The sequence below is a fragment of the Strongylocentrotus purpuratus genome, unplaced genomic scaffold (genome assembly GCF_000002235.5).
Source record: "Strongylocentrotus purpuratus isolate Spur 01 unplaced genomic scaffold, Spur_5.0 spur5_scaffold_5, whole genome shotgun sequence".
Classification (NCBI taxonomy): domain Eukaryota; kingdom Metazoa; phylum Echinodermata; class Echinoidea; order Camarodonta; family Strongylocentrotidae; genus Strongylocentrotus; species Strongylocentrotus purpuratus.
This window is the reverse complement of record NW_022145611.1, coordinates 7105419-7132119: the sequence shown is the minus strand read 5'-3', so window position 1 is coordinate 7132119 and position 26701 is coordinate 7105419. Positions and strand designations below refer to the sequence as shown.

General features: G+C 39.2%; 1 protein-coding gene across 3 annotated transcripts in view; it reads right to left on the bottom strand.

Annotated features, from left to right (window-relative positions):
• LOC576449 (nuclear pore complex protein Nup133) overlaps positions 1-26701 on the bottom strand; it is a 47170-nt gene that overhangs the window by 12647 nt on the left and 7822 nt on the right. The window contains exons 2-20 of one of the 3 annotated variants that reach the window (XM_030999501.1): positions 18465-18568; positions 17831-18070; positions 17136-17207; positions 15979-16071; positions 15001-15111; positions 14347-14403; positions 13890-13948; positions 13313-13380; positions 11773-11849; positions 10822-10924; positions 8761-8832; positions 7953-8034; positions 6338-6383; positions 5355-5396; positions 3099-3305; positions 2653-2812; positions 1864-1973; positions 887-993; positions 219-321 (exon numbers count right to left, since the gene is read on the bottom strand). In XM_030999501.1, coding sequence (XP_030855361.1) covers positions 219-321; positions 887-993; positions 1864-1973; positions 2653-2812; positions 3099-3305; positions 5355-5396; positions 6338-6383; positions 7953-8034; positions 8761-8832; positions 10822-10924; positions 11773-11849; positions 13313-13380; positions 13890-13948; positions 14347-14403; positions 15001-15111; positions 15979-16071; positions 17136-17207; positions 17831-18070; positions 18465-18568 — 1913 coding nt within the window. The remainder of the gene's footprint in view (positions 1-218; positions 322-886; positions 994-1863; positions 1974-2652; positions 2813-3098; positions 3306-5354; positions 5397-6337; positions 6384-7952; positions 8035-8760; positions 8833-10821; positions 10925-11772; positions 11850-13312; positions 13381-13889; positions 13949-14346; positions 14404-15000; positions 15112-15978; positions 16072-17135; positions 17208-17830; positions 18071-18464; positions 18569-26701) is intronic. The other 2 variants (XM_030999502.1, XM_030999503.1) reach the window with 2 other exon arrangements.

Sequence of the window (26701 nt, the reverse complement as noted above, 5' to 3'; positions counted from 1 at the left end):
TTCTGTGTATAGTGCTTGTAACTTTACGAAGAATGGGCCAAATTTCTTATCATTTTGATGATTCCAGAACCTTGCAGATGCTAGATGCTAGATGATCAACCTTTTCTGATCGATTCCACAACGTTTCTTTCACAATGCAATCGCATGACCATAACTGGTCTTTACCTTTAAGGTTGGATTTTCCTTTAAATGAGATAGATGTGTATAAGATGACGTACCTCTCTGTAGAAGATGTCTCTAGGGGTAAGACCGGAAGGGACTGCATCTTGCTTCCTCTTCCTCAAGGCACGACATACTGCTGTGTCTATCAGTCCCTGGAATCTGGTTTATAAAATGGACGAGAGAGGGTGTATGTGGGTGAGTGAGATTTGGTTTTTATATTGAGGTATTCACTCACGCTCAAAAAATGGAAGCAGGACTGCTTCAAAGTTTGTGGAGAAAGGGGTCTGTTCTTGAAATCTCTGCATTTTGTCCATGGACCGCACTAGTTAAGAGTGAAAGAGAGAGAGAGAGGAGAAGAGAAAGAGAGAGAGAGAGAGGAGGAAGAGAAGAAAGAGGAATGTGAGGAAGACAGACAGAGAGAATGTGAGAACTAAGGCTCACTCATCATATGGCACAATAAACTACAGATTTTTTAGTGTACATGACATAAAACTTAATGCACTTACAGCTCTCACTTAACAAACGAAAAAGGCTAACATGGAGGATCAATGGGTACTGCTTAGGCATTGTTGGCTATAAAGAGGGGGCAAGTAGCTACAAGTAGTGCAGTCCCGCTTTAAAAGATACAAAAATTTGAAGCATGTCATATTTTGCATCATCATAGCAAACCACCATGGTTTTGCCGCATCGTATCTGAAAGAGGCTTAAGAGCTCTCACACTTACTTGACATGTTTGTTACACAGTGCTCTAGCAGCAGAGAGCTTCTCGGCATGCTCACTGAGAAGGTTGTGTGTCGTCTGCGGTAGGTCTCTTACTATCACTGAATGAAGCTGAGGAGAGAATTGCAATCAAATACCTGTTTTTAAACCTTGAACTTCAGCAGTTTTTATGTTCATTTCGTCACTGTTCACTCACACCGGGCTCAGAATACTAAAAAAAAATGCCCGAATAAACCTCGCACACACACACACACACACACACACACACAGACAGACAAATGAAAAGAAAAAAGATGACAACACAATAAAGAAAAAAAAATACTACAAAAACAGCAACAGCCACAACAATAACTATTACTACTACTACTATAATAACCAAGACTTGATAGTGTTTAGTTTAATCTGAGAAGGGAACAATATCTATTTACTTGAGTTGCTGAGAGCTAATCTCTTGTGTGGCAACACTGTGTGGTTTCATGTTTGTTCTGTTGGTAAAGTGTCTGCCTGTCAAACAATAGATTGTTGGTTTGAATCTAACCCAGGCGGATGACTGAAGCATGGGTTGTGTGTTAACATGCACCTCCCGTTTCATGGATGCAGGCTATGTTACAGTGGAAACACTCAGTCCCTTGTATAGGATGTTAAATGGAGGCCCTGTTTAGAGGAGAGTCACCACCTTTGCACATTAAGAACCCACTGCACTATTTGTGTAAAAGTAGGGGGAAACCCCAGTGTAGTGGTCCACCTGCACATCCCCAATTAGAAGCAAGGGTTTTGCAGTAGCCTATAACAAAAACTGTCATTAGTCACTGATGACAAGTTTTGTGAAATGCCCCCCCCCCCCCCCCCAGGAGGAGAGACCCAAGGGTCACAGTGATTCAGTTTGATTTCTCTTCCGAGGCACAGGTGACGCGAAATACTTGTACTACTACTACTACTACTACTACTACTACTACTACTACTACTCGTTACATTACATACCATGTCCCAGATACCGACATCCTTGATGAACTTGACGAGATGCTCATGGGCTTTCATCTTGTCTTCCAGCTGGTGCAGGAGGATGAGGGAACCAGTGGATGCTACAGAATCTGGAAGCAGATAACCATAGTAATATAATAATAATAATAATAATAATAAATCTGGAATTGTAGATCACTTACTACTGCAAACCATCTCTAAGCTCTTTACAGGTATTATTGTTACCCTGTCATCAGAATCAATGGCACAGTGTGCAACATTTCCACTCCCCGGAGAGTTATCTTACCATATGGTCACGCAAGGGTGTATGTCTATTACTCTATCCCAAAGGCTTCCATTATCCTACCAGGTACCTATTTCTCTCCTGGGTATTGAGTGGCAAATGTTGATAAATGGAACTATGAATGAGTAGAAAACAGAAATAATTCTTGCCAATTCGAGGATAACACTAGATGGCTCTTCGACCGTGCACAGTCGCAAATGATGCCTCCGCCAAAGAGTGATTCAACAAACCCAAACTGAAGCAATTTTTCAGAGTTTGATTGTAATCCATTAACGGATTCTCAAAATATTGTGATTACAAGCTATTTGTCACATATATATGTAGTCACGAGATAGGGACGTACAGACGGACAGACAACCCGAAAACATAATGTGTCATTATCATTTGATTCATTTTGACCTATGGCAAACTCTGAAATGCTATGAGTAAATGCAAACATAATGTTCAACACTTAAATTCTTGGGCATGAATTGCTGCCCACAGCAAAGAAGGGTTTACACATTCACCTTGAGGGAGAGACTCCGCCCATCTTGGATCCGAAGCTGGAAAATCATCGATGAGTTCCCGACTCAGTTTAGCCACTGCCTGGTCCAGGGACGAGTTGGTCTTGCCTCTCTCAAATGTGTCTTGGAGGAAAAGGTCCTGGACTAAGTTCTCTGCCTTATTCTGCACAACAAGGAAATAAAACGTAAACAAAGTTCTGAGTAGTGTTTCTACCTCTGTTATTATTCAAGACCACTCAATCTCAAACACAAAGTTTACTTGTGACATTTCCTATGCCCTAAGTATCCCAGAATTGGACAGTTGTGTGTCCTGTAACATAAAAATTGTCTACAATCAATTCAAAAGTCTTATCTCCATTTTTATTACAATGAAGCTGATAGAGCTTACCTGGGTAAAAAAGATCATTATCAATAATATTATTTTGTCCATGTGACCTTTGACCTCTCACCATGTCATGCTTGCACGAGTGTAGGAAGGCCATCTTGAGTCCATTCGTCTTATCCTCCTCTAAGTCTCCTGTCGTCTCCAGGATGGACGTGTCAGGTCGCGACCTGGATGCTGACATGACCTGAAAGGGTCGACTCCTAGCGGACGGCGTGGTGAAGGAAGACTGCTGCATGGATTGCTGTTGCATGGATTGCTGCTGCATGGATTGCTTTGAGAAAGAACAGAAGAATTTGTTCATGTTTCCTTTACATAGTAGCTTTAACCTTCAGCGCTTTAACCGCGCAGCCCATATCTTCCTAAACAATCTGTACATTGAAATCATACAGTGTGCAAAAAAATCAAATTAAAAGTAACAAAACTAAAAATGAAAAAGTATATATAAATCTTGCCAAATAATATCTCAAGTCAAATTGATGGGATTTTACAAGTTCGATTCTGTATTGAAAAAAGTTTGTCACTGCAAAATTCATTCATAATCTGTCTTTAAAAATATAAAATATTATGCACTTTATTGCTTCTTCTCTTTACCTTATAGCTGCAGTATACATACTGTTTATGCACCAGATGGGTTAACATTTATTGCTTAAACACATATTGTGATTGATTTTTTCCCCCACAATTTTGACAATTCTGATGTTTAGCTAAGCAATTACACTACCAAGAAAGGATTACGCGAATATGTATGGAGATGGCTTGATGCAGTTTGCTTACAACAATGAATGTGTATTTTTTCCCCAAAGAAACACTGTACATTATTAGATGAGACAAAAAGAACAATCAGATTTACTTTATTATCATTTGCAAATAAATTGTCAATCTTCCCTTTTATTGTTCATAATTCTAGGATGGCATTGCTATTTATATTCTTAAGCTTTCAACTTCTAGCCTTAATGAAATTATGGAGATGATGTTGATGGCAAATGTGCATATCAAAAAGCAAAATAGAAGAAAGGAGTAGTAGGTTTTTGTGGAAAAAGAAGCTTTCTCCCCCTGCATGAACTAGCAATGATATTGACCCAGATTTAAGGTGTGCATTACAGTTTAACAATTAAAAAAAAAAATCCTGACTAAAAAAATGAATATATATATATGATTTCAAGAAAATTGTAGGAAGTAAACAGAAAGACAAAAGGAAATTATTACTTTTTAAATAATTTCTAAATAAAAAGTCTATAAATATACATTATTGCTTGATATAAAGTAGACACCCTCACCCCGAGTCACACCAAAGTCTAAGGAATAAGACCCCGTTCTCACTCACTTTGAAAGTGGTCTTAGTTAGACCGCTCCAGAGGAACGGGTCTTGAGGAACGGTTTGTGAGCGTTCACACTCAGAGCAGTTTTTTATGGCTCAAACCGCTCCACGAGTCAAAGTGGTCTTGTTGCTATGGCAGCTCAGGTCAGCAGGTCAATTATTTCGTGCGCGGAATACAAACCGTATGTACCATACTACATGTTTCGCACCGAAGGTCACTAGCTCACTTCCGTTCAAAGTACGCTATCCGTTCACATTGCACGTTAGAGCGCTCCAAACCGCTCTTAATAAGACCCGCTCCTCAAGACCACCTCGGAAGGTGGTCTTCTGGAGCGGTCCAGAAGTCCACTTCCTGGACCACTTTGACCGTTCTCACTCACCTAAGAACCGCTCCTGAGGAACGGGTCTTAGTTAGAGCGCTCCAGAGCGCTCCAACGAAGTGAGTGAGAACGGGGTCAAATACAAGCAGTCACACGTGACACAGTGTGAGAGTGTCTACTTTATGACGAGCAATACTGTAGGTGATATGAAATTCATATTGAGCCCCTTATGTAACAATTATAACTCCCCCCCCCCCCCCCTTCAAACCCTTTAAACTTGGTGATTAGAAACTATTAGAAACTAGTAAGCAGAGATTCTGGAATACGAAGAAGAACGAAAAACCAACAAAAAAAACCCCCAATGCTTCTGGTAAAATGCTATATTTGTTGAATCTTAGTCAATAATGAGAAGATGAAATATGGCCAAGCAATAATTTCATCTGGAGAGTGGAATAAAATATCAAATTCTGTTTAAAAGATTTAAAACTAAACAATAAATTTTGAAAATAACATGTTTTTAAGGATTTCAAATGACAACAATTTCAATGAAAGTACAAGAAAAATTGATCCAAAATAGTGAAATCCTTGAATGCAAACAGAACATGATGCAAAGAAGAAAAAATTAAATGATTTCAGGAAAATTTGAAGCAAATATGACACAAATGGGAACCAAGAATGTTACCCGTTTGGTACGGTGCTCAAATCCAGTAATGTGTATCCTATGCTGTCAATACAAGACATGCATGATGTTAATAAGGGATGGGGAATACATACAACTGTTAACTTCAAATTAATATAGGCATTTCCTTTATTACAATAAATAGTACACTGTTGTCAATACCGTGTCGATGTGCTATATTAGGGCCCTTTTATGGGGCATTAATCCTCATTACTGTCATTTATGACTTAAGGACGTAGGTCCCCTAGGTGATTAGCATAGTAGCACACACATGCTTTAGCAATCACGCAAAACAAACACTCGCAAATTATTATTCAATAAAATCTGAGAATGCATATTATTATTTCGATATATTAGGAATAAATCATTGTCAAAATCATTCCATAAATTGGGGCAAAAATAATTATTCCACCATTATGACCAACAGTGTATATAGCAACAACATTTGAAATTTTGTGTTTTTTGATAAAAAAAATATTTAAAAAAAAAAATCACTTTTAGTACAGATTTCCATACTTAGAGAGGCTAATTACTAGAATAATACTAAGAGGAAAAAGTAATACTGAAATAATTCTTCCCACTTTTTGTACATCTGACAAGATTAATATTTACTTCAGACATTTTTGAAAGGCGTGTTGTACAGCTGAAAATTCTTAAATATATCTTAATGATGCAATTTATGTAATGCACAGTTTTAAGTCAAATTATTATGATTAAAGTGAGTTTATCTCTAAAGATATCTCTCTCTTGTGATATATATTTAAGTTTACAAGTAAAGCATTTTAAAATGTCCCATTGGCAAATGTTAAATGTAGAAAACACTTTAATTAGATACAATAAAATTCTAAAGCACTTGATTTTTTACTTGGTGTTTGTTCTTAAAATCATTTTGTTGGCCACATGTCTGTTTAATGTTACCGGAAACTGATTTTGTATAATGCAATTTAAAATACTGAATTGTATCTTTGAATTGTTTTGATATTTACCTCTAGTCTTGAAGTTTGCCCTGTTCTGCTGTCATCCATAATGAAACTAAACAAAAATAATGATAAAGTGACTATAAAATTGACAGCCAATTTGTACAGGTTTAGTGAACCCTGTCACATTTATTTGGCAGTTACATTAAACTTGCATTTGGAAGCCTTTCCGAATTGTCCACATAATTGTACTCCGATAAAATGTAAGCTGTCTAAGCAAAGGTAATTATCCCAACCCTATTTAACAGAATTTGTATGACCCTATTCAACATCTTTTTATCCCACTATTTAGCTGTTGTTGTTGTTGTTGGTAAATGTTTAATGGCGTTCATTCAGTAATGAATATATACGCCATAAATATCTTCAATTTTATAAGAAAATCAGTTATAGTCTTCATAAGAAAACTGAGAATAAAGATTTGTAATGAAATAATTAATTAATAAGTAACGCAATTTATTCAGAGTCTCTGGATGGTTTTCAACTTCGTGTTTCTGCTTTTTAGTTTAATCTGGTCAGCCCGGTTTCGATGCATGAAAACTAGCTTTGCCCCCGATTTGAAACGGGCTTCTCGGCTACTCGGCGTGCGTGCGCATTGATCTTTTTATTTTGTAACGCACGGTGCCTAGACCACTCAGAAACACAGAAACACTAAATTGAGACACATCGCACAGAGGCGCTCCTGTAACCGAATTTCCAATCCATTCAAGTAAATTGTTATACAAATCTTATCACAAAGTCATTATCATTATTTGTAAGCAAACATTAAAGTGGGCTTTTTGTTAGTATCAATGCATAAAAATAGAACAAATTGAAATATGAACGTCTTTCTTTCATCATATTATATAGGGCCTATATAGGCCTATATATTTAGGCCTATTTAGCTGTACATTCAACTATTTATTTAAATACTGATTTAGCTTTGAATCTGATATCTCTTACCAGTCAATCAACCATTCATTTTTAGACATTCATTCACTTTTCTACCTAATAACCATCCATCAATCTTCACGTATCTCTCTCTCTCTGTCTGTCTGTCTGTCTGTCTGTCTGTTTGTCTGTCTGTTTGTCTGTCTGTTTGTCTGTCTGTTTGTCTGTCTGTCTGTCTGTCTGTTTGTCTGTCTGTCTGTTTGTCTGTCTGTCTGTCTGTCTGTTTGTTTGTCTGTCTATCTATCTATCACATAATCTGCCAATCTGCATGCCACTGTGTAGGTATCATTTTATCCAAAACCTCTCCACCTTTCCTTCCATTTATCTACTCATCTATCTTCTATCTAGGTGGCCTAAAACACAGTATAAATGAAATATGATTATTGTTTCAACACCCATTGTTGAATACATTACGATGCCTAAGTCTATCTATACCCTTTATTATGACAGATACATGTAGGGGTCTGTGCTAAGACACTACCTAATTTTAATTTCAATATCAACTTCAAATTATTTATGTTTCCAACAAAAACATTACAAATCAATTATAAACATTTACAACAATTTAGGAGTACATATTGGAAACGGAGGGGTCCACTAAAAAGCAATGCTTGTACAAGTGTGGACACCTCAAATGATACTTAGGAACAATGAGTAATTAAATTCACAAGTCCGTAACTACCTGATATCACCTTACCTTGGCATTTCTGATTGCGATGTATTGACAGTGATAACCCCGTGATTGCTGGAGAAGAAAATAGCTTGGCCATCAAAGCAACCTGATTGACAAATAAAAAGAAATGAATATCGGGAGTGCCATAGATGCAAACTGGTATTCTCTGCATACAAAATCTTCCCGTTGAAGTTATCCTCGTGCAATGGTTCAAAAGAAAAACCTTATGAGCTTGGCGGCAAGTATCCAATTGGTAAAATCTGTTTGATTTACTGCTCTTCTAACATTTGTAAATTTAGCTAAAAGTGACGAATTTGCTGGAAAATCTGAAAAATTTGAAGGGATTATCATACAAATTCTTGTTTACCAACATCAACAAACAACAGGACTGGTTCACATTGTAAACAGTGTAACTAGATAACCTAATGTTATCTACAATGTTAATTCTCCTCACAAGACTCTATATAAACAAAAGCAAATCATATAGGCCATTTTGTTGCTGATTAACTTTAGCAGGGGTGATAGTGAGCACTAAAAAAAAAACCCTGCCCCCCTTGAGTAAAAAAAAGAAGAAGAGAGGATTCGGGGGGGGGGGGGGGAGGGAGGCATCTAGCAACATTCCCCCCTTTTGAGTAACAAAATTGGGAAAAAATCGGGAAAAATTGGAAAAAATTGAGAAAATAAGGGGAAAATCAGGCAAAATAGGGATAAAGTCAGAAAAAATCAGGAAAAAAAATCAATAGTGAAACCAAATTAAATTGGATTAATATCAGGCCTGCTTTAGTTCTGAAAACAAGCATTCCGAAGTTAACTGAAGAGAGTGTTAGCCTACCTGCACCCCTGATAGAGTCGCCTGCCTTGGAGAACCCCACCTCCTGGAAAGATGGCATCTGGTCAAACAATCCTAGAATGAAATATTTGAAATACAATACTAAAATAAATACATAAGTTCAAAAGTGCTATAAATTTTGAGCATAGGGACAAATCTTGTAAATATTTGAAAAACCCCACTTTTTGGACAAAATGGTAAGGTCCGGAGTGGTTAAGCATTTTTTGAGATAAAAAGTGAAAATAATTCAATAGCATAGTTTCCTCACAATTAATGTCCCTATATGTCATGAGATGGAGTATGACCCTCGTTGTGCTTCTGTAGGGGCATAGGGACAAATCTTGTAAATATTTGAAAAACCCCACTTTTTGGACAAAATGGTTAGGTCCGGAGTGGTTAAGCATTTTTTGAGATAAAAAGTGAAAATAATTCAATAGCATAGTTTTCTCACAATTAATGTCCCTATATGTTATGAGATGGAGTATGACCCCCGTTGTGCTTCTGTAGGGGCATAGGGACAAATTTTGTAAATATTTGAAAAACCCCACTTTTTGGACAAAATGGTTAGGTCCGGAGTGGTTAAGCATTTTTTGAGATAAAAAGTGAAAATAATTCAATAGCATAGTTTTCTCACAATTAATGTCCCTATATGTTATGAGATGGAGTATGACCCCCGTTGTGCTTCTGTAGGGGCATAGGGACAAATTTTGTAAATATTTGAAAAACCCCACTTTTTGGACAAAATGGTAAGGTCCGGAGTGGTTAAGAATTTTTTGAGATAAAAAGTGAAAATGATTCAATATCATAGTTTCCTCACAATTAATATCCCTATATGTCATGAGATGGAGTATGACCCCTGTTGTGCTTCTGTAGGGGCATAGGGACAAATTTTGTAAATAATTCAAAAACCCCACTTTTTGGACAAAATGGTAAGGTCCGGAGTGGTTAAGCATTTCTTGAGATAAAAAGTGAAAATAATTCAATAGCATAGTTTCTTCACAATTAATGTCCCTATATGTTATGAGATGGAGTATGACCCCCGTTGCACTTCTGTAGGGGCATAGGGACAAATCTTGTAAATATTTGAAAAACCCCACTTTTTGGACAAAATGGTTAGGTCCGGAGTAGTTAAGCATTTTTTGAAAAAATAATTCCTATTTTGTTATCAAGTGCCCATATTTTCTATAGCTGTATGTAAATCCTTGCAATTTGTTATCAATGACAAGTTTTATAAACTCAACTCAGGGGTTGGTTGCAGAATTGGGTGTACAACCTTGCTGGTAAAACTGAATGTGAATTTGGTGTGTTGTGTGTGTGTGTGTGTGTGTGTGTATGGGGGGTGTAGGGGGTTCTGCAAATAATGATACACCTTCCAACCTTCCTCCTGCTACCTGAGCCCTTAAAACACAAAATCTCCAAGTAGTAAACTGGAGTGCCAGAACCTGTGTCACGCTATTGCTCGGAATAGTGCAAAGACACCCTTCACCCTGGACATCTAAGAGGCTGTTCACACCAGCAGAGATAGCGCGCGCTAGACCGCGCTATCTCTGCGGTTTGGAAGGTACAACGTCGTTTCGGTCCGCCCAACAGCGAGCCACATCGAGCCAAAACGGCGTGCCACTGGAGCACCTCTTGGGGGTGGTCCACGAGAGATAGCGCGGTCTAGCACGCGCTAGAAAAAATCTCATTGCGGTGTGAACAGCCTCCATGTAGACCAACAGTCCACAAGATCAAAAGGCCCAAACTCACAAAGGAGGTTTAGCTTAACCCTCATTTACCTAAACCATGATTTAAAAATTAGCGCAGACCTTACCTTGCCTTGCCAGCGTTTAATATTGGACATCTGACTGTTTCGCGCTTATTTTGTGATAATTTTAGAATATGGAATATGTAAATGAGGGTTTAAACCATGAGTTATATTTTAAACCTCCTTTGTGAATTCGGGCCAAAATGTCAGTCTGGTGAACCCCCTGAACAGTTGTCAGAAGGCGCTTGTAGGCTGTCGGTCCCGTGGGCTGTAGCCCCCACGCAGGAGAAGACCCCGACCCTGCTGATGGTTCTCACCTGAGCAGCATACGATAGAGTGTTGTGAGTAGATGTAGCAGTGTGGGCCTCCAGGATTGGCAAGCAGGAGATGCTTATCTAGGGCACCCTCATCATCAGAATCCTGCAAGGAGCGAAGAAGATGCGCTTAATTTCCTAAATGTATTTTAAACAGCTAATTTTCAAGAAGAAATGAATTCATTGTCTTTTTAAATGTGATACATAAATTTATCAAGACAATAACTCTATGCATGTATTTATTTTTTAGTGACTCTTAAGAGTCTGTATTACCCTTTTCTACATAATTCAAAGAAAAATACTCTATGCAATATGTTGCAGGGCCTTAAGGACATTCCGCAGTAATGTTCTTGCACACATCAGATGCTCAGGGCCTGCTGATCATGTATTTACCATGCAAAATATCAAGAACTTCAGGAATTGTGCACAGTGAATACTAAACCATCTAGCCCTGCACAGCTTAAGTGTGTATGAATATTATTGCAGAACATCCTACAATGTGAAGGGAAAAAAAATGCAGGGACTCAAGAAACGATTGCCCACTTCATAAACTGCCCAGTTTTACCAGGGCCTTGCTGATCATAAAACCTCAAGACTTTCAATTTGTGCAAGAGCCTTGGTCTCGCAGTGACTCAAAGCAGAGGTGTCATGGTTTAGTGGTAATTCACTTGACACTCATTCCGAAATTTGAGGGTTCAAATCCAAGTTTAGACAATAATCCATTTTCGCCACTCTCCACCCAGGTGTAAATAGGCACCTGGCAATTGTTGGGGGTAATGATAAATGCATGGCCCTAAGGAGGAACAACACCGATGCTGATGAGGCTTCCCTGAGTAAACAAAACTATTATGAAATAAGTACATTCCCACATCCAAAACACTAAATCCCTACGGTAAAAAAAAAATGCCGTATCAATTTTAGATTTATCAGAATATAGAAAAGATTAATACCAACCTGTGGAGGGGTGGATGCGACAACAAAGCTTTCAAGTTTCGTTGGTGTGTCCGTGTCGACTTGAACCTTCAGTGTTGCTGTGTTAAAGTACACAAGTAAATTCACAGTTAGTTGGTATTAATGATTATTAATTCATTGTCAACTAAACTAGAGATAACTAAAGAGTAAATGTTACACCAAATCAAATCATATCCATGGTTTCATTCCACGTGTTTAAAAACCATTACAAATGGTTATATCAACTGATTTTTAGAATGCTGATATTGCACAAATGAAAAAGAATACATGTCGTACAGGAGACATTCACAGAATCAACCTAATATTATTAATTAACGTGGATGTTTCATGGTGTAGTGGTTCATTCACTTGACTCTCAATCCAAGAGTTGAGGGTTCAAATCCAAGTCAGGCACAAACGCCCTTTGGCGAGACATTACGGTAATCCACACTTGTCACCCCCTCCAAGTTGTTAAATCGATACCCGGTACGATGTGAATGTCACCGTAGTGTGCCCAGCATTGTGAGCATCTGTAAAATGGCGCCTGGCTGGGATGCTCCCCAGGGAGTGGACAATTGTGTTTAAGCAAGCCTGAATCCAATGGCCAGGGTAATATTAAATTGTTAGAGTGACTAGAGACATCACCAATATATTATACAAATATACAATGACACTCGAGGATCTAGCTGAAACTATTCGCATCGAAGGAACATCAACTAGTACTATTCTCCCGAGGGCCATCGGCCCTCGGGAGAAAAGTACTAATGATGTTCCTGAGTGCGAATAGTTTTAGCTTGTTCCGAGAATGAGTCATTTTATATTTGTTTTATATCCCTTCCATCTGTATTATTCCTTGTACACTTCTGTAATAACATGAACCTTATACTCACATTCACATCTACATTCAGATCGAAAAGAAATAAAGAAAATTTCACGGCTCAAATGAAACATTGAAGGATGTAAAAATGTTTAGCTGGCGCTAGTGTAGTGCAGTTATCGCACAGCGTAAATTGCATATGGCTTGAGCGCCGTGACACCGCAGGGGTTGACCGCGCAGAGGCACTTTGAAATCATGTACGCGCTCGCCGGGAAAACGCATAGTTCAAGAATATGCATTTTTTTATTGTGACATCACGCATAGTACCTTTTTTCCCTAGGGAAAAAAAGGTACTATGCGTGACGTCATCAATAAAAATGAACTATTTTGATCTAGTCGGCAGGAAACGTCTTTTACAGTAAAACTATTCTTTTTCTTGTTGTGTACACACCTAATGCAACAATCTTACGATAAGGGATTTAATAAGCGCTATATAAACGCAGAATACTATTATTATTATCAATTATTATTGATTACAACATAAGAAAATTAGAAGTGATATACAAATATTACTTTTACATGTATAATCATTATTATAAAATATTTTTAATCATGCTTCTCCAGCTACAAGAATTTTTTTTCTTCTCAAAAGCATTTGAAAAACATGACTGCACATTCATATTCACAAACTATTAGGAGATACACAAATCAACTTTGAAGTCTTACCAATGGCGATTTTAATCCTCTGGTTCGGTGATGATGTGTTTACTGCTCCTGCCAGAATGACTGCGATACTGTAAGAAAACAAACAGCTGAAAATTTACATACCGGTAGATTCTGAGGTGACTGCTAATAGTTATTTTTCACAATGCTATGAAAAAATTGTTAAAAGTGCTTTATAAGTACCATGTATCATTATCATTATTATTTCCTTGAGTGATATTTGCTGCATAATAGATTGTAGAATTTACCTACATGTACGTTGACATGAAGATCTGCACTGTATGGATGAAATGCATACACAAATTGTATACTCTTAGGAATGAGAGACTAGTACAATCTTATTCCAATAGCACACATGTTCTATCTAAATAGGCCTGTCATCTAAATATTTTTTACAGGCACAGTAATCGGCTTAAAATGCTATCACATCAGTTATTCAAGTCAAAATGATAGTTCAAAAATTGGAATCAAATAATAATAATAATAATAGCTCGTTCTTATATAGCGCTTTTCAGGACCGGAGGCCCTCTCAAAGCGCTTTACAGATAAGTATATTATTACCCCGGTCATTGTTACTCACTTGGAGATAAGCTGAATATCAAGTAGCCACACTTTGATGTTTTCCATGGAAGATGCACCCTGGGATTAAGACAAAATTAAATCAAATTGACATTTGCTACAGCTCACACTGAATTATTAAATTTCCACCCAAAACACCTAATATGTTATGCACAAAACAGCATATGAAGAAGTTTCTTTGTTTGAACAATAAATAATATTCAAATATCATCACATACTTCCATTACTTAAAAAAACAAATACCGTAAACTCCAACAATCATGTGGCAACATATTAATAAAATGCTTTTCTTTTGTCGTTTAAAAATTAATTATTTTCCATAAATAAGGTAATCTCAGCTAATGATACAAATTGCATGGAAATAAATGTATATGTAAACGATAAGAAGCTGATCAAAGCTAATTTTGAACACGGAGTAAACAAAGAATAGAAATAAGATAATGTCACTTATTTCTCACCATTTCTCTTTGGAATTGTTGCTTGAAAAGGCCATCCAACTGCTTCTCATAGACAACCTGTTGGTTATAGCATAAAATATAAACAAGAAAGAAGTGATCAGTGTTTTTCCAATATTAATATAGTCAGTAGTAGATGAATTTTACTCCAACTTGTTTATGTGAGCATCATTAATCCACATCAGTATTGTAATTATTACACTCCATTCCAGAACTTACATGAGGTATATCTGTGCTACAAGTAGAAGTGGCAAAAATCAATCTTGACGCAGGCTATGCTAAGTGGAAACACTCCGTCCCTCGGATAGGACGTTAAATGGCGGCCCCATGTAGAGGAGAGTCACCACCTTTGCACGTTAAGAACCCACTGCACTTTTTGTATAAGAGTAGGGGGAAACCCTGGTGTAGTGGTCCCCCAATCAGTTATTCTGGGAGGAGAGACCCGAGGGTTACAGTGATTCAGTTGGCTTTTGCCTCCCAGGCACAGGTGACGGCAAATATTTAATATTAAGGGTGGAATAACTGTCATCAGGTTTTGGAGACAATATTGGTGTGGTGGCTGTTATTTTCATGGAGGCTCGGTTTAGTTGATCGTTGTTCTCATGGGCTACAGATGGGATTACTTATGAATATTGTGAGATATCTAGTATTCCTTACCTGTTCCTGTCCAGGTCCCGATATGAACCACTTCTGAAGGATGGAGTCTTGGAGGATGTAGAGAGGGTATCCTGCAGACTCAGCGGAACCGGCAAGAACCCGTCTTAGACCCTGTAAGGAGATCATTCCATGCACTTCAGTTCAATTCACAACTGGGGGGTATTTCACAAAACTTGTCATCAGTGACAAATGACAATATTTCTTATAAGCTAGTGAAATCCTTGCTTCTGATTGGTTATCAGCAGATTTGTCACTGATTTTTGTCATTTGTCAATGAAAAAAGGCTTTGTGAAACACCCCCCTGGTTTATTCCATTGTCGTTCCTTAGACATGGGTGCAAGCTTTGAGGCTGAATTGTACATGCTTTTATAGCAAAATTATACTTTTTCTGTTAATGTAATACATACATACAGACAGACAGACAGGCATGCAGACATGAATAAAATGAGATGGTGCTCACTTTAGAAGAGCAGTGTGTTTATAATAATAATTCCGCTTTTATATAGCGCTTCATACATCTATGATGTCTCTAAGCTCTTGACAGATATACTATTACCCCGGTCATTGGATTCAACACTCTCCACTCCCTGGGGAGCATTCCAGCCAGGCGTTACTTGACGCTCAAAAACTGTTTGACCAACAATGGCGGTCGCATCCTACCGGGTACCCATTTAACACCTGGGTGAAGAGTAGCAAGGGCAGGTAAATATCTTGCCAAAGGAAATTAGCGCCATGTCGGGATTCGAACCCTTGACCTTCGCATCTACAGTCAAGCGCCTTAAACCACTCGACCACGACACTCCTATTCAATTTCATATAATTTTCTTGGTTTTATATCTACCTTAGTATGGTAGCTCTAACAATGAATGCTCCAGAACAAACAGGGTCTACTGATTGTTCAATCTGTATCAAAGAGTATTCCTGATTTATTTTGTAGGCCTCCTTTTCATGAATAAATCAAAGTACCAAGATACTCACGGATGTTTCATCTTTCTGGGCTCCAAAGAGAAATGAAGACACTCTCGCTATCATCCCCTGACTGGACTTTAGTGTGTGGACTTCCACTTGGGACTGAAAGAATTAAGAATATTATTGGGCTATAAAAATTGCCTACAATTTTAAGTACAAGTCTAAGATAGCACATGTATTGTACATTGCTGGACAAGGAGCCACTTTACAGGTTATGAACGATTTAACCCTTTCCATGCTGCGGCTGGTAAATCTACACTGTTGCCATTAATTTGGAATCATTTTCCTTCAACAGTTTACTTCTTTTCCTGAATTGATTGTGACAATACGGTTTATTCTAGATAGATGAAGTTTTTATCTTCTTGAAACCTTATTGATCAATCTACAGAGTCAAAGAGATTGATCGATGAAGTAATGGGAAGATATACGGTAAACTTTATCTATCAAGAGTAAACCATGTTGCCACAATCATGTCATGAAAAGAGGTGAAGAAAAAATATTCCACCTGTATGGGCAAAGGTGTACACAAGAATGTTGTACTACAGTAATACACAGAGTAGATTAACACCTTTTTTTCTCTCCGAACTTAAAAAAGAGTAAGGTACATTTATTGTGATTTTCAATTTTCTTCTGGAGGGTTTTATGTATCCAAACTAAAGAGACAAAGAAACAATAATTGAAATTTAAAAAAAAAAAAAAATCACATTTCAACATTCATCTATTAAGATATTGTTCTTCAATCTAGTTCAATAGATGATGTTGAGTATTTAGCAGTGATGGCCAAGTGGTGGAGCAGTGGTCTTGTAACTACGATGTCCAGGGTTCAAAACCCAGTCGAAGCACACGTCCCTATGGGTAAGAAATTAACCCCTATTACCAAGTCCCTTGGATAGAACTTAAAGCTGTAAGTTCCCTGGTTGCTTATCTTCTACAAGCCTGAAGCGTATGCTTGCTTTTCTTAGCAGTTACGTAAACAAAAAATCAATCATCTTCATTACATTGGACTTGGAATAATGAACATCAAAATTGAAGAAAAAAAATCAAATTCTAGTTGATTATCTGCATTATTACCATTATAATAACTTATAAACTGGGCATTTCAGGTGTTAATGATTAAGTAATATTTTCAAGAAGGAATTAAAACTGCTCGATTGCTCCAACCATACCTGCATGGTTGATGGTGATACAGAGATCATCATCAACTGATTTGTAGTCGTTGCCAATATACACTGGTGTTTCTGAAGAAGAATAAAGGAACACGAATAATTAGGCCAGGGTAATAATATGATTGCAGGGCCCTTAGGGAGAACGGTATTAATAGTGATGAGGCTATCCTGGATAAACAAGACATATTTTTATCATCATCATTGTTTTTGTTATTGTTGATGATATTGCTATTATTATTATTATTATTATTATTATTATTATAATAGTCACACATTTGGCAAACTTTTGTCATACTGATCTACTTATGGTCAGAATGCTTTAATTGTGTTTTCAAATTTACAATGTTTCTTCATCCTACAAAATTAATGAACATTTTAAAGGACTAATCAAGGGTATTAAATACTTACAAGAACAAGCACAGGAAAAAAAAATTAATACAATTATTTTGGTTTATGAAAGAGAAAATGTACAGGGAAAATCCATGAACATTTATAAAGAAATAGAAAATTCAATACTGCTAATTACCTCTTTTTAAAAATTATCCTTAATCGAAATACCACATTAAAAAATTTATCATATAGACACATGACTACTTCTGCAAGTGTCCAAACACATATTCAATATTACATACATTTCTTTTAAATACAAATTGATTTTCAGTGCTAAACTCTTTTTACAGTCCAAATCAACTTACCCCAAATGCCGTCAGGGTAAAGCACTCCTGACCGCCCAGCTCTAGACTTCGTTCCGAGTAGGCAATCTCCCTGTGGGCTGTGGGCCAGTAGCGAACTACGCCCTCTGGAGACACAGCCAGGACAGAGACCATCTGGCTGTCGGCCCCGCTGTTGCCTCCACCAGTCGGGATCAGGCATATCAGATCTGCTCGGTGACATAGCTCAGTGGCTGGAAGCGCCAGTTGGTAACACAGCCCAATCTATTATGGACATATTGAAAAGAGAAACATAGGTGTCATATTCAATACAATTATTTGTCAACTCTGTAAATTTTTGTTTCTCTTTTCATGACATAAAAGGTAAATAATAAATGTTCAGTAATCATCTTATCAAAAAATTGTGGAAAAAAAGTTATGAAGGATATCTATTATTATTAAAATAATGGAAGAAAAACATCTGTTATGAACGGATATTATTCACATTTGTTCATATTTGCCAATGGAAAAAAACAAACTAATCTCTATGCAAACTTCAAAGGAAGTTGTGAATTTAAGGTCTACTTTGATTTCCTTATCTGGGAGATGAACTGGTAAACTAGTTAGTGTAAAGTGCAAAATAATACAAAGCTAATTATGAAAGACATGAATAATTTACCCTTGCTGCCTGAGTCTGCTTGTATCTCCATATAAATAGCCGTCTGTCACAAACTAGACACGCCCATCCTGAGTTATCTAGCTTCACACTGATATTGGCTGAACCTGAAAACAAACGATCATCATTATTATTATTATTATCTTCATCTTCTTCAGCATCAACAACACCATTATCATCATCACCGTCGTCATCATTCACTATGAACATGACCGACAAAGAAGGCGGGCAAAATATACAGTTCCTCAGGTAGACAAAGGAACATCCCTTCACTGCTATTATGTAAAAATGTGTAGAACAGGTGTCACATGCATCTTCACCTTTTTACATAATAGCAGTGAAGGGATGTTCCTTTGTCTACCTGAGCAGGCGCGGATCTACGGGGGGGGGGGGGGGGGGGGGGGGGGGGGGGTTTAGGGGGTTTAAACCCCCCCCCTTGGGCCGCCAAAAAAAAAAAAAAAAAAAAAAAAAAAACGCACACTGGAGAGAAATCGCCTCGCCGCTACGCGGCTCGTGGACGATGCTACGCGCATCACATTGGCGAGATACTAACTAGGCCACACATGTTTTCTTTAATATCTAGCTATATGTATTAGACTGTAGTAGGCCTACATCAGAAAAAAGAGAAAGCAAACATCAGTGAAAGACTTTTTCAGGTAGGCCTACAGTACTGTGTAATTGTATTTTGACAGGCGAATGCAAATGCGAAGTGAAGTGCGTATTATAAATATATGCGTAATTCGCGCGTGCGAAGTGAAGTGAAAGCATTTCGCACCTGCGTGACTATACGCATTTTGACTATGCATTTGAACCGGGACGACGGGTGACTCTGGGTATTGGAGCTAATGTGTACAAACTCCCTTATATTCCATTGTGTTTTAAATTCGCCCGTCTAAATTACGTCTTTCTCTACTGCTACGGCTTTTTCATTTACAATACTTATTTTACCAGGAACCTATAATATACAAGTAATGCTACGGTCACAAAGGTCCGTACGAACGATAATTTCGTACGAATCTCCCTGTTTTTCAATTGTCTTCCCGAATTTCCATTGTCTGAAAATCGTTCGTACGGCGTTAGTAGCAGTTCGTAATGGCATTTGTTACCGAGGCTTTAGTACCGATTTAGGTTCCTCACATTCTACTTAATCTATTTTATGAATTGAGAATCATTGAGACGTGCTCATATAATATACTACATGTAGGCCTATTGTATAATTGTTATTTTATATCATTTTATGTATGTCTATATTTTTTGTAAACTGTGGAAGAAATAAACTTGAAACTTGAACTTGAAAATTGAAAATACAATTGCACAGTACGTACTGTACATGGTATCCCAACTGTGAATACAATGTGACTTGTTCTTTTCTTAGAATTCATGATTTTGTGACTCGGTCGGTGATAATAGCTTCCAAGCAGTTTAGTTCCTAGTACTCACCGAGAACTATAGCCTGCCTATAGATAATACTGGCGTATCCTACTGCCAGAAGTACAGAACATCGTGGTACATTACTATAGAAGCCTATATAGCTTTAATAATAGTCTTAAATGCCTGATCTACGGTACTTCTGTACTACAGTGGCAGTTACAATTTATTTTATACTTTGTAGATTTGCGTCTTCTGGTGGTGGCGTTGAGCAAGCTGCACATACTAGCCATGACACTTCACCTAGTCTGACACCTGATTCTGTCTCTCACTCTCAGCCTCAGTCTAATACTGTCGCTGCTGCATGTACTGTAACTGAACTGCACCTGCACTCGGACATTCCTGGTGATGGGACCTCCCCCACTGTCACTGATCACACTAATACCCCTCAAGACAGTGGTTCAGTACCCCAGAGTGACCCAACCAAGGCTAGCAGCACTAGGGCAGCTACAGGAACAGAGCTACCATACCAGTGGGACATTGGGTTGTTGGTGACTGGGCGGTCGTCTGTTGTCACTGACAGTGATCGCTATCACTACTTGACACACAGCTACCAAGGAAGAGAGTTTGTAACATATGAGGTCACAAAGAAGGGCAAGCGAATCCCGCTCAGCTTCCAAGAGTCATGGCTCAAAGACTATGAGTGGCTGTCATACTCCCCTTCACAAGGTGGAGGCTACTGCAAGTACTGCGTCTTGTTCAAAGCCAAGTTGGTCAAAGGAGTGCTTGGAACCCTGGTGAAGACCCCATTCAAGAATTTCAGCAAGGCCAAGGGCAAAGAGGGCTGTCTCAGAAACCACGACGCACACAAATACCACCATGATGCAATGGTGATGGGAAAGGCATTTCTGGCCACATACACCAACCCTGAAGCCAGAATTGACACCATTATCGACAGAAAGGGCCAGGCGCTCTCCGATAAGAACAGGCACATCCTCTCAGTGATTGTAGATACCGTCAAGCTGTGTGGCATGCAGGCACTACCGTTACGTGGTCACAGAGATGACAAAACGGCAGACCCGCTCACCAACCGAGGAGTCTTCAATGCAATTCTAGATCACGCTGCCAAATGTGACCCGATCCTCCGGGAACATTTGGAGCAGGGAAAAAAGAACCAACAGTACACATCAAAAACAATACAGAACGAGATCATCACTATCACTGCGGACTGCCTGCGTGACACCATCATGGCACCTCTGAAACACGTGAAATACTTCAGCGTCATGGCTGACGAGGTGACCGATCCGCACGGAAATCAAGAAATACTGTCACTATGCTTGAGGTTTGTGGATGTCACTGATAGGAAGCCTCACGTCAGGAAAGTGTTCCTGGACTTTCTTCATCTGCAGAGGGCGACTGGTGAGAGGATTGCCGAAGCCATCTTAAGCCTTCTCGACAAGCATGGCCTTGATGTACATGATATGCGGGGGCAGTCGTATGATGGAGCGTCTGCAATGGCTGGTTACAGAAGGGGAGCCCAGGCCGTAATCAAAGAGAAGAATCCACTGGCGCTGTACACGCATTGCCGCTCACATGTTCTGAGCTTGGCCATTGGCAAAGCATGTAAGGTACAAGACTTACGCAATGTGATCGACGTGATCAATGAAATCCATCTCTTCTTCCATCTGTCTCCGAAACGACAACGCTTCCTGGAAACGGTACTCGCTACCTATGCACCAGAAAGCCACGTTCAAAAACTCAAAGGGCTCTGCAAAACGAGATGGACAGAGAGGCACGACTGTCTGGAAACATTCCGTACTCTTTATGAGTACGTATTCACATGCGTGCACGCCATGGTGCAACCAGGGGAATATGCAGAGATCCAGTCATCATGGGACTTGGATGCTGAAACCCGTACCAGGGCTCAGGGATTCATGACCTCTCTCAGGAATGGCCGCAACATCATAGCCCTGGTCATCCTGGTCAATGGCCTGGATACAGTGAAAGGCCTGAGCACCAAACTCCAGAAGAGAGATGCTGATGTGGTTGCCGCCTACAACCTCATCGACACAGCTATTGATGAGGTGAGAAGACAGAGAGCGGACTTCGACTCGGTCTGGAGGAACTGGTGTACAGAGGCCGAGACGATTGCTGCTGATGTTGGGGGAGAGATCACGGTCCCAAGAAGAGCCAAGCACCAGACACACCGTGCAAATACTCCAGCTGACACAGCCAGGTATCTGCACTAATTAATACAATGTGAATTTTAATAACATTTGAATTGAAAATGGTTTATTGAATAAAAAAGTACATAGCAGCCTGAAAGCTGAATTGAGTACAATTTCACAAACAAACAAATTTGTGATGCGCCTTGAACAGAGACAATATTCTGATGGACCACTGTCTCAAGCCTTTGCAATGTTGATATTTTTTAGTGAGTACTACAAGAGAACAGCTGGGATTCCATTCATGGACAGCTTTCTACAGGAGCTGGACGCCAGGTTCTCTGCTGACAACCGTGCACTGAAGTCTATCATGTCACTCGTCCCTCTGGTGGTGGTAGGGCTCGTGGATGCTGAGTCACTGGCTGAGGATCTGCTCTTCTGGGAGAAGGATCTCCTTTTCCCCCTGGCCCTGAAGATACGATATTGACACTTCACATTTAATAGTGAAAAGATATTGTATCAATAAATCCTTATTATATACAGATAGTTTTTTGCTTTTGTGCTTTCAGAGACTAGGTTGTGGATATTGTGAAGATATTGTATCAAATAAATCCTTATTATATACGGATAGTTTTTTGCTTTTGTGCTTTCAGAGAGAGCTGGTGCGCTGGAAGAGTTTCTGCACGGCACACTGTCAGAAAGGCGACGTCCCTGACAACCTGATCGACACCCTGCCACTAGCTGATGCTGACATCTTCCCCAACATCAGGGAGCTGATCTTGGTTGGCTGCACGTCACCAATCGGGTCCTGCGAGGCTGAGCGGTCATTCAGTGCCCTCAGACGTGTGAAGACATACCTGCGATCCACCACGACGGAGGAGAGGCTGGGGGGCCTCACCTTGATGGCCGTCCACTACAGCCAAGCAGCACAGCTAGACACGGCAGAGGTGGTCAAGCGCTTCGTCACGGCTAACCCAAGGCGACTCTTTTGCAGCTCCATCCTGTTTGACTAATCACAATACATGACTGTGTGCTCAGTCTATTATATAGACTCACTGAAATGTTAACCAGTCATTGATTTCCCCAAAGAGAGGTCCGACCAAGTGGTTAGAGTTAGACCACAAAGAAAGAACGCACACTGGAGAGAAACCTTTCAAGTGTAAATATTATGAGAAGATATTCAACTCATCTGGTAACTTAACCAAACAAATGATGATAACTTTGGATATAACTGTGTATTAAACTGTTACTTGATTTAAAAAGACGTTATCGTGCAATGCTTTTTATGTTCTCCATTGTGTTAGTAGATGCCAGAAAAACATCACTTCCGGGGGTTCAAAATAGCCCCCCCCCCCAAAAAAAAAGAAACAAAAAAAAAGAAAATCACCTCGCCGTTGCGCGGCTCGTGGACGATGCTTCGCATCGTCATTGGGTCAAACCCCCCCCTTAGCAAAAAGCTAGATCCGCCCTGCTGAGGAACTGTATATTTTGTCCGCTTTCTTTGTCCGCCATGTTCAAAGTGATTGTCATTATCGACATCATCACTAGGCAAATTCATGCAAAAAAATATATTCAAAAAATTGACTTGAAAACACATCACACAATTAGTCTGAACCGAGTCAGGAGCAAATTTGAAGAAATTATATTTTCAAATGTTGTAAAACCAAAGATATAAGAAGAAAACTGACCAAGTATCTGTACTAAAAATCGTACATGTAAAATTGGTCGTAGACATTCGACAGCTGAATATGACGCGCACGGTTGCATTACGTGCGTTCTCGAATCCAAAATCGTACCTCACACACACAATCTCGCCATACCGCGAATGGTCCATCTTGGGGAGCTAGCCGGCTGAGAGTTTGCAGCGATACCAACGCAGCTTCGGAGCTCCGCAGCGCGCCATTTTAGCGGGACTTGGAAAGGTTTGCGATGGGAAGGCAGCGGCCTAGCTTTTTGCCCAAACAACGCTAGATCGGCTGCTGGCAAAATGAAAATAACTACGATCGAGAACATCGTCGGTTTCTTAACTTTTCAGTGAGATAATTCTGAATTCTAATTGAGACTATATAATAAATTAAATCGACAAAGAAACCTCGGTAGAACTCTTATAACTATACAAAAGCTTGTTTATTTCTTCATTTGACATTTTGTTTTCGACCATTTTTTCGTGCGCGAGTCAATGTAAACTATGTATTACCAAACTTTCAACACGCAAGGAACGGGGAACACTCGCGGACCTCGTAACAAATTTGTTGCAAAAAAAAAATTTCAAGGGTGATTTTGAAGCAGTGAAGAACATTTGCGCTGCAATGCGCAGAAATATACTTGAAAGAAACTTAAACTAGATGGAATTCGACTGCGCGCAGTCGAAAATGATGCCTCCGTTAAAGAGCAATTTTACAAACCAAAACAGAAAAAAAAAATTGAATTCACGTTCAATGGTAATCCATTGACAGGTTCTCAGAATATTGTGATTACAAGCAATTTCTCATATACATATAAAAATATGACCCTTTGATCTTTGACCTCATGACCATAAAATCTACTCAGTTCATTGGCTCTGCAAGATGTTCTGAGTTAAATAGTAATCCATCTGTCAGTTCTAATGAGAATGCGTTCACAAGCTATTTTTGCATACATAATGGGCCCATGACCTTTGACCTTTGACCTTATGAACCAAGAATCTACTCAGTTCATTGGCTCTGCAAGTAACAAACATGACCTAATTTTGGCATGAATCCATCAATCGGTTCTTGAGATAACGCGATCACAAGCTGTTTTTGCATTCATAATGTGCGCTGTGGCCTTTGACCTTTGACCTACGTGCTCCAAAATCTAATCAGATCGTCTTCCGATGGTGATACACACTATCACTAAGTTTGAAGTTTAAATCTCCAGTGGTTCTTGAGATATCATGATAACAATCTCAATGTATGGAATTTCATAGGTTGACCTCTGTGACCCTTGACCTTTGACATACGTGCTCCAAAATCTAATCAGATTGTTTTCCTATAGTGATACACACTATCACTAAGTTTGAAGTTTAAATCTCCAGTGGTTCTTGAGATATCATGATAACAATCTCAATGTATGGAATTTCATAAGTTGACCTCTGTGACCCTTGACCTTTGACATACATGCTCCAAAATCTAATCAGATCGTCTTCCTATGGTGATACATACTATCCTTAAGTTTGAAGTTTAAATCTCAAATGGTTCTTGAGATATCGCGCTAACAAACTCAATACAAGGAATTTCATAAGTTGACCTCTGTGACCTGTGACCTTTGACCTACGTACTCCAAAATCTAATCAGATCGTCTTCCTATGGTGATAAATACTATTCCCGAGTCTTAAGTTTAAATCTTAAATGGTTCTTGAGATATTGTGATAACGGTCAAACGGGACGGACGGACGGACGTACGGACGGACGGACGGACGTACGGACGGACGTACGGACGTACGGACGGACGTACGGACGGACAACCCGAAAACATGATGCCTCCGGCACCACCTTCGGTGGCGGAGGCATAAAAATAATACCTGAATTTTCAGAAAATCGTATTTGTATTAGTGTACCTAGATTTGACTTGTTTATAAATCAGATTTTATGAAGATTTGTCGGGAAAAAATGTCAATTGTTTCCGTTTGGTGGTCATTTCTAGGCTAATATTTTAAAAGTTGCATCAGTAATGGGCCCGATGTTTCTCTTATCGTACTCGCATGTTATTTCTACATAGATTAAACATAGGATGGTTAAGGGTAAGACCAGATAACATTATAAAAAAGATATATCCTTCCAACCTCCCATATTCAAGTTTTGGGCTGATTATTGCCGACCCACCGCAGCAAGGCCATTCAGATTTTCGTACGCGCGCAAAGCGCCCTCTAGTGCCCCATGAATGTGCCTATCATCACCATTTTCTGGTGATTTCAGATTTAATAATTCATATTTTTGTTGATTTTCTCCTCCTGCTCCTCTCCACCTCGAGCCAACCCGTCCTCATTGTTGAAGCTGGACGCTCCTGCCTTTAAAAAAGAGAAGAAGAATAACATAGAAGAAAGGAAAGAGAGGAAGGAAGGAAGGAGAGAAAAAAAAAGTCAGAAAAAGCAAGAAAGAAATGATAGGTCTAGAGTAAAGGAGCCGGTAATCGGCCAGCTCCAGTTTTCGGCCGATTGGTTGGATGCAAGGTAAAATCACTCTAAAACACATCGCATAATAGCATAACACATATCCCACTCATACCATACCATGCCAGTGTCACTGAAGAACCACATTTGCAATGAAAAATATATCCTAAAATATCACATTTTAGCGATGTAATCGGCGGTCCCGCTACCCGAATCTGAAAAATCTAGTATCTTACGCGTGTATGTAAGAAATATGGGTACCATAAAATCAGCTTTATTTCAAGTATTTTTCAGATTTAGAGCCCGATTTTGTGTTAGTCGCAAGCTCAAAAGTATCTCATCGCATGTATTAAATCAATGCAGCCGGACCCTGCCACGCACACACGATATGTCTGTCTAATTCAGATTCCAACTTCCGATCACCGCTGTGCCTGTCTTCGGCCAGGCGAGCACCAGGGAGCTCCGGCGTGGGATACCTGCTCCGCCCGCTTGTGCTGTACATCAGCGCGGAAACGCACGGCACGCGCGAGCGCTTCCTGTTGACTTTGTACATGCGGCCGTAAACTGAAACGCTCGGC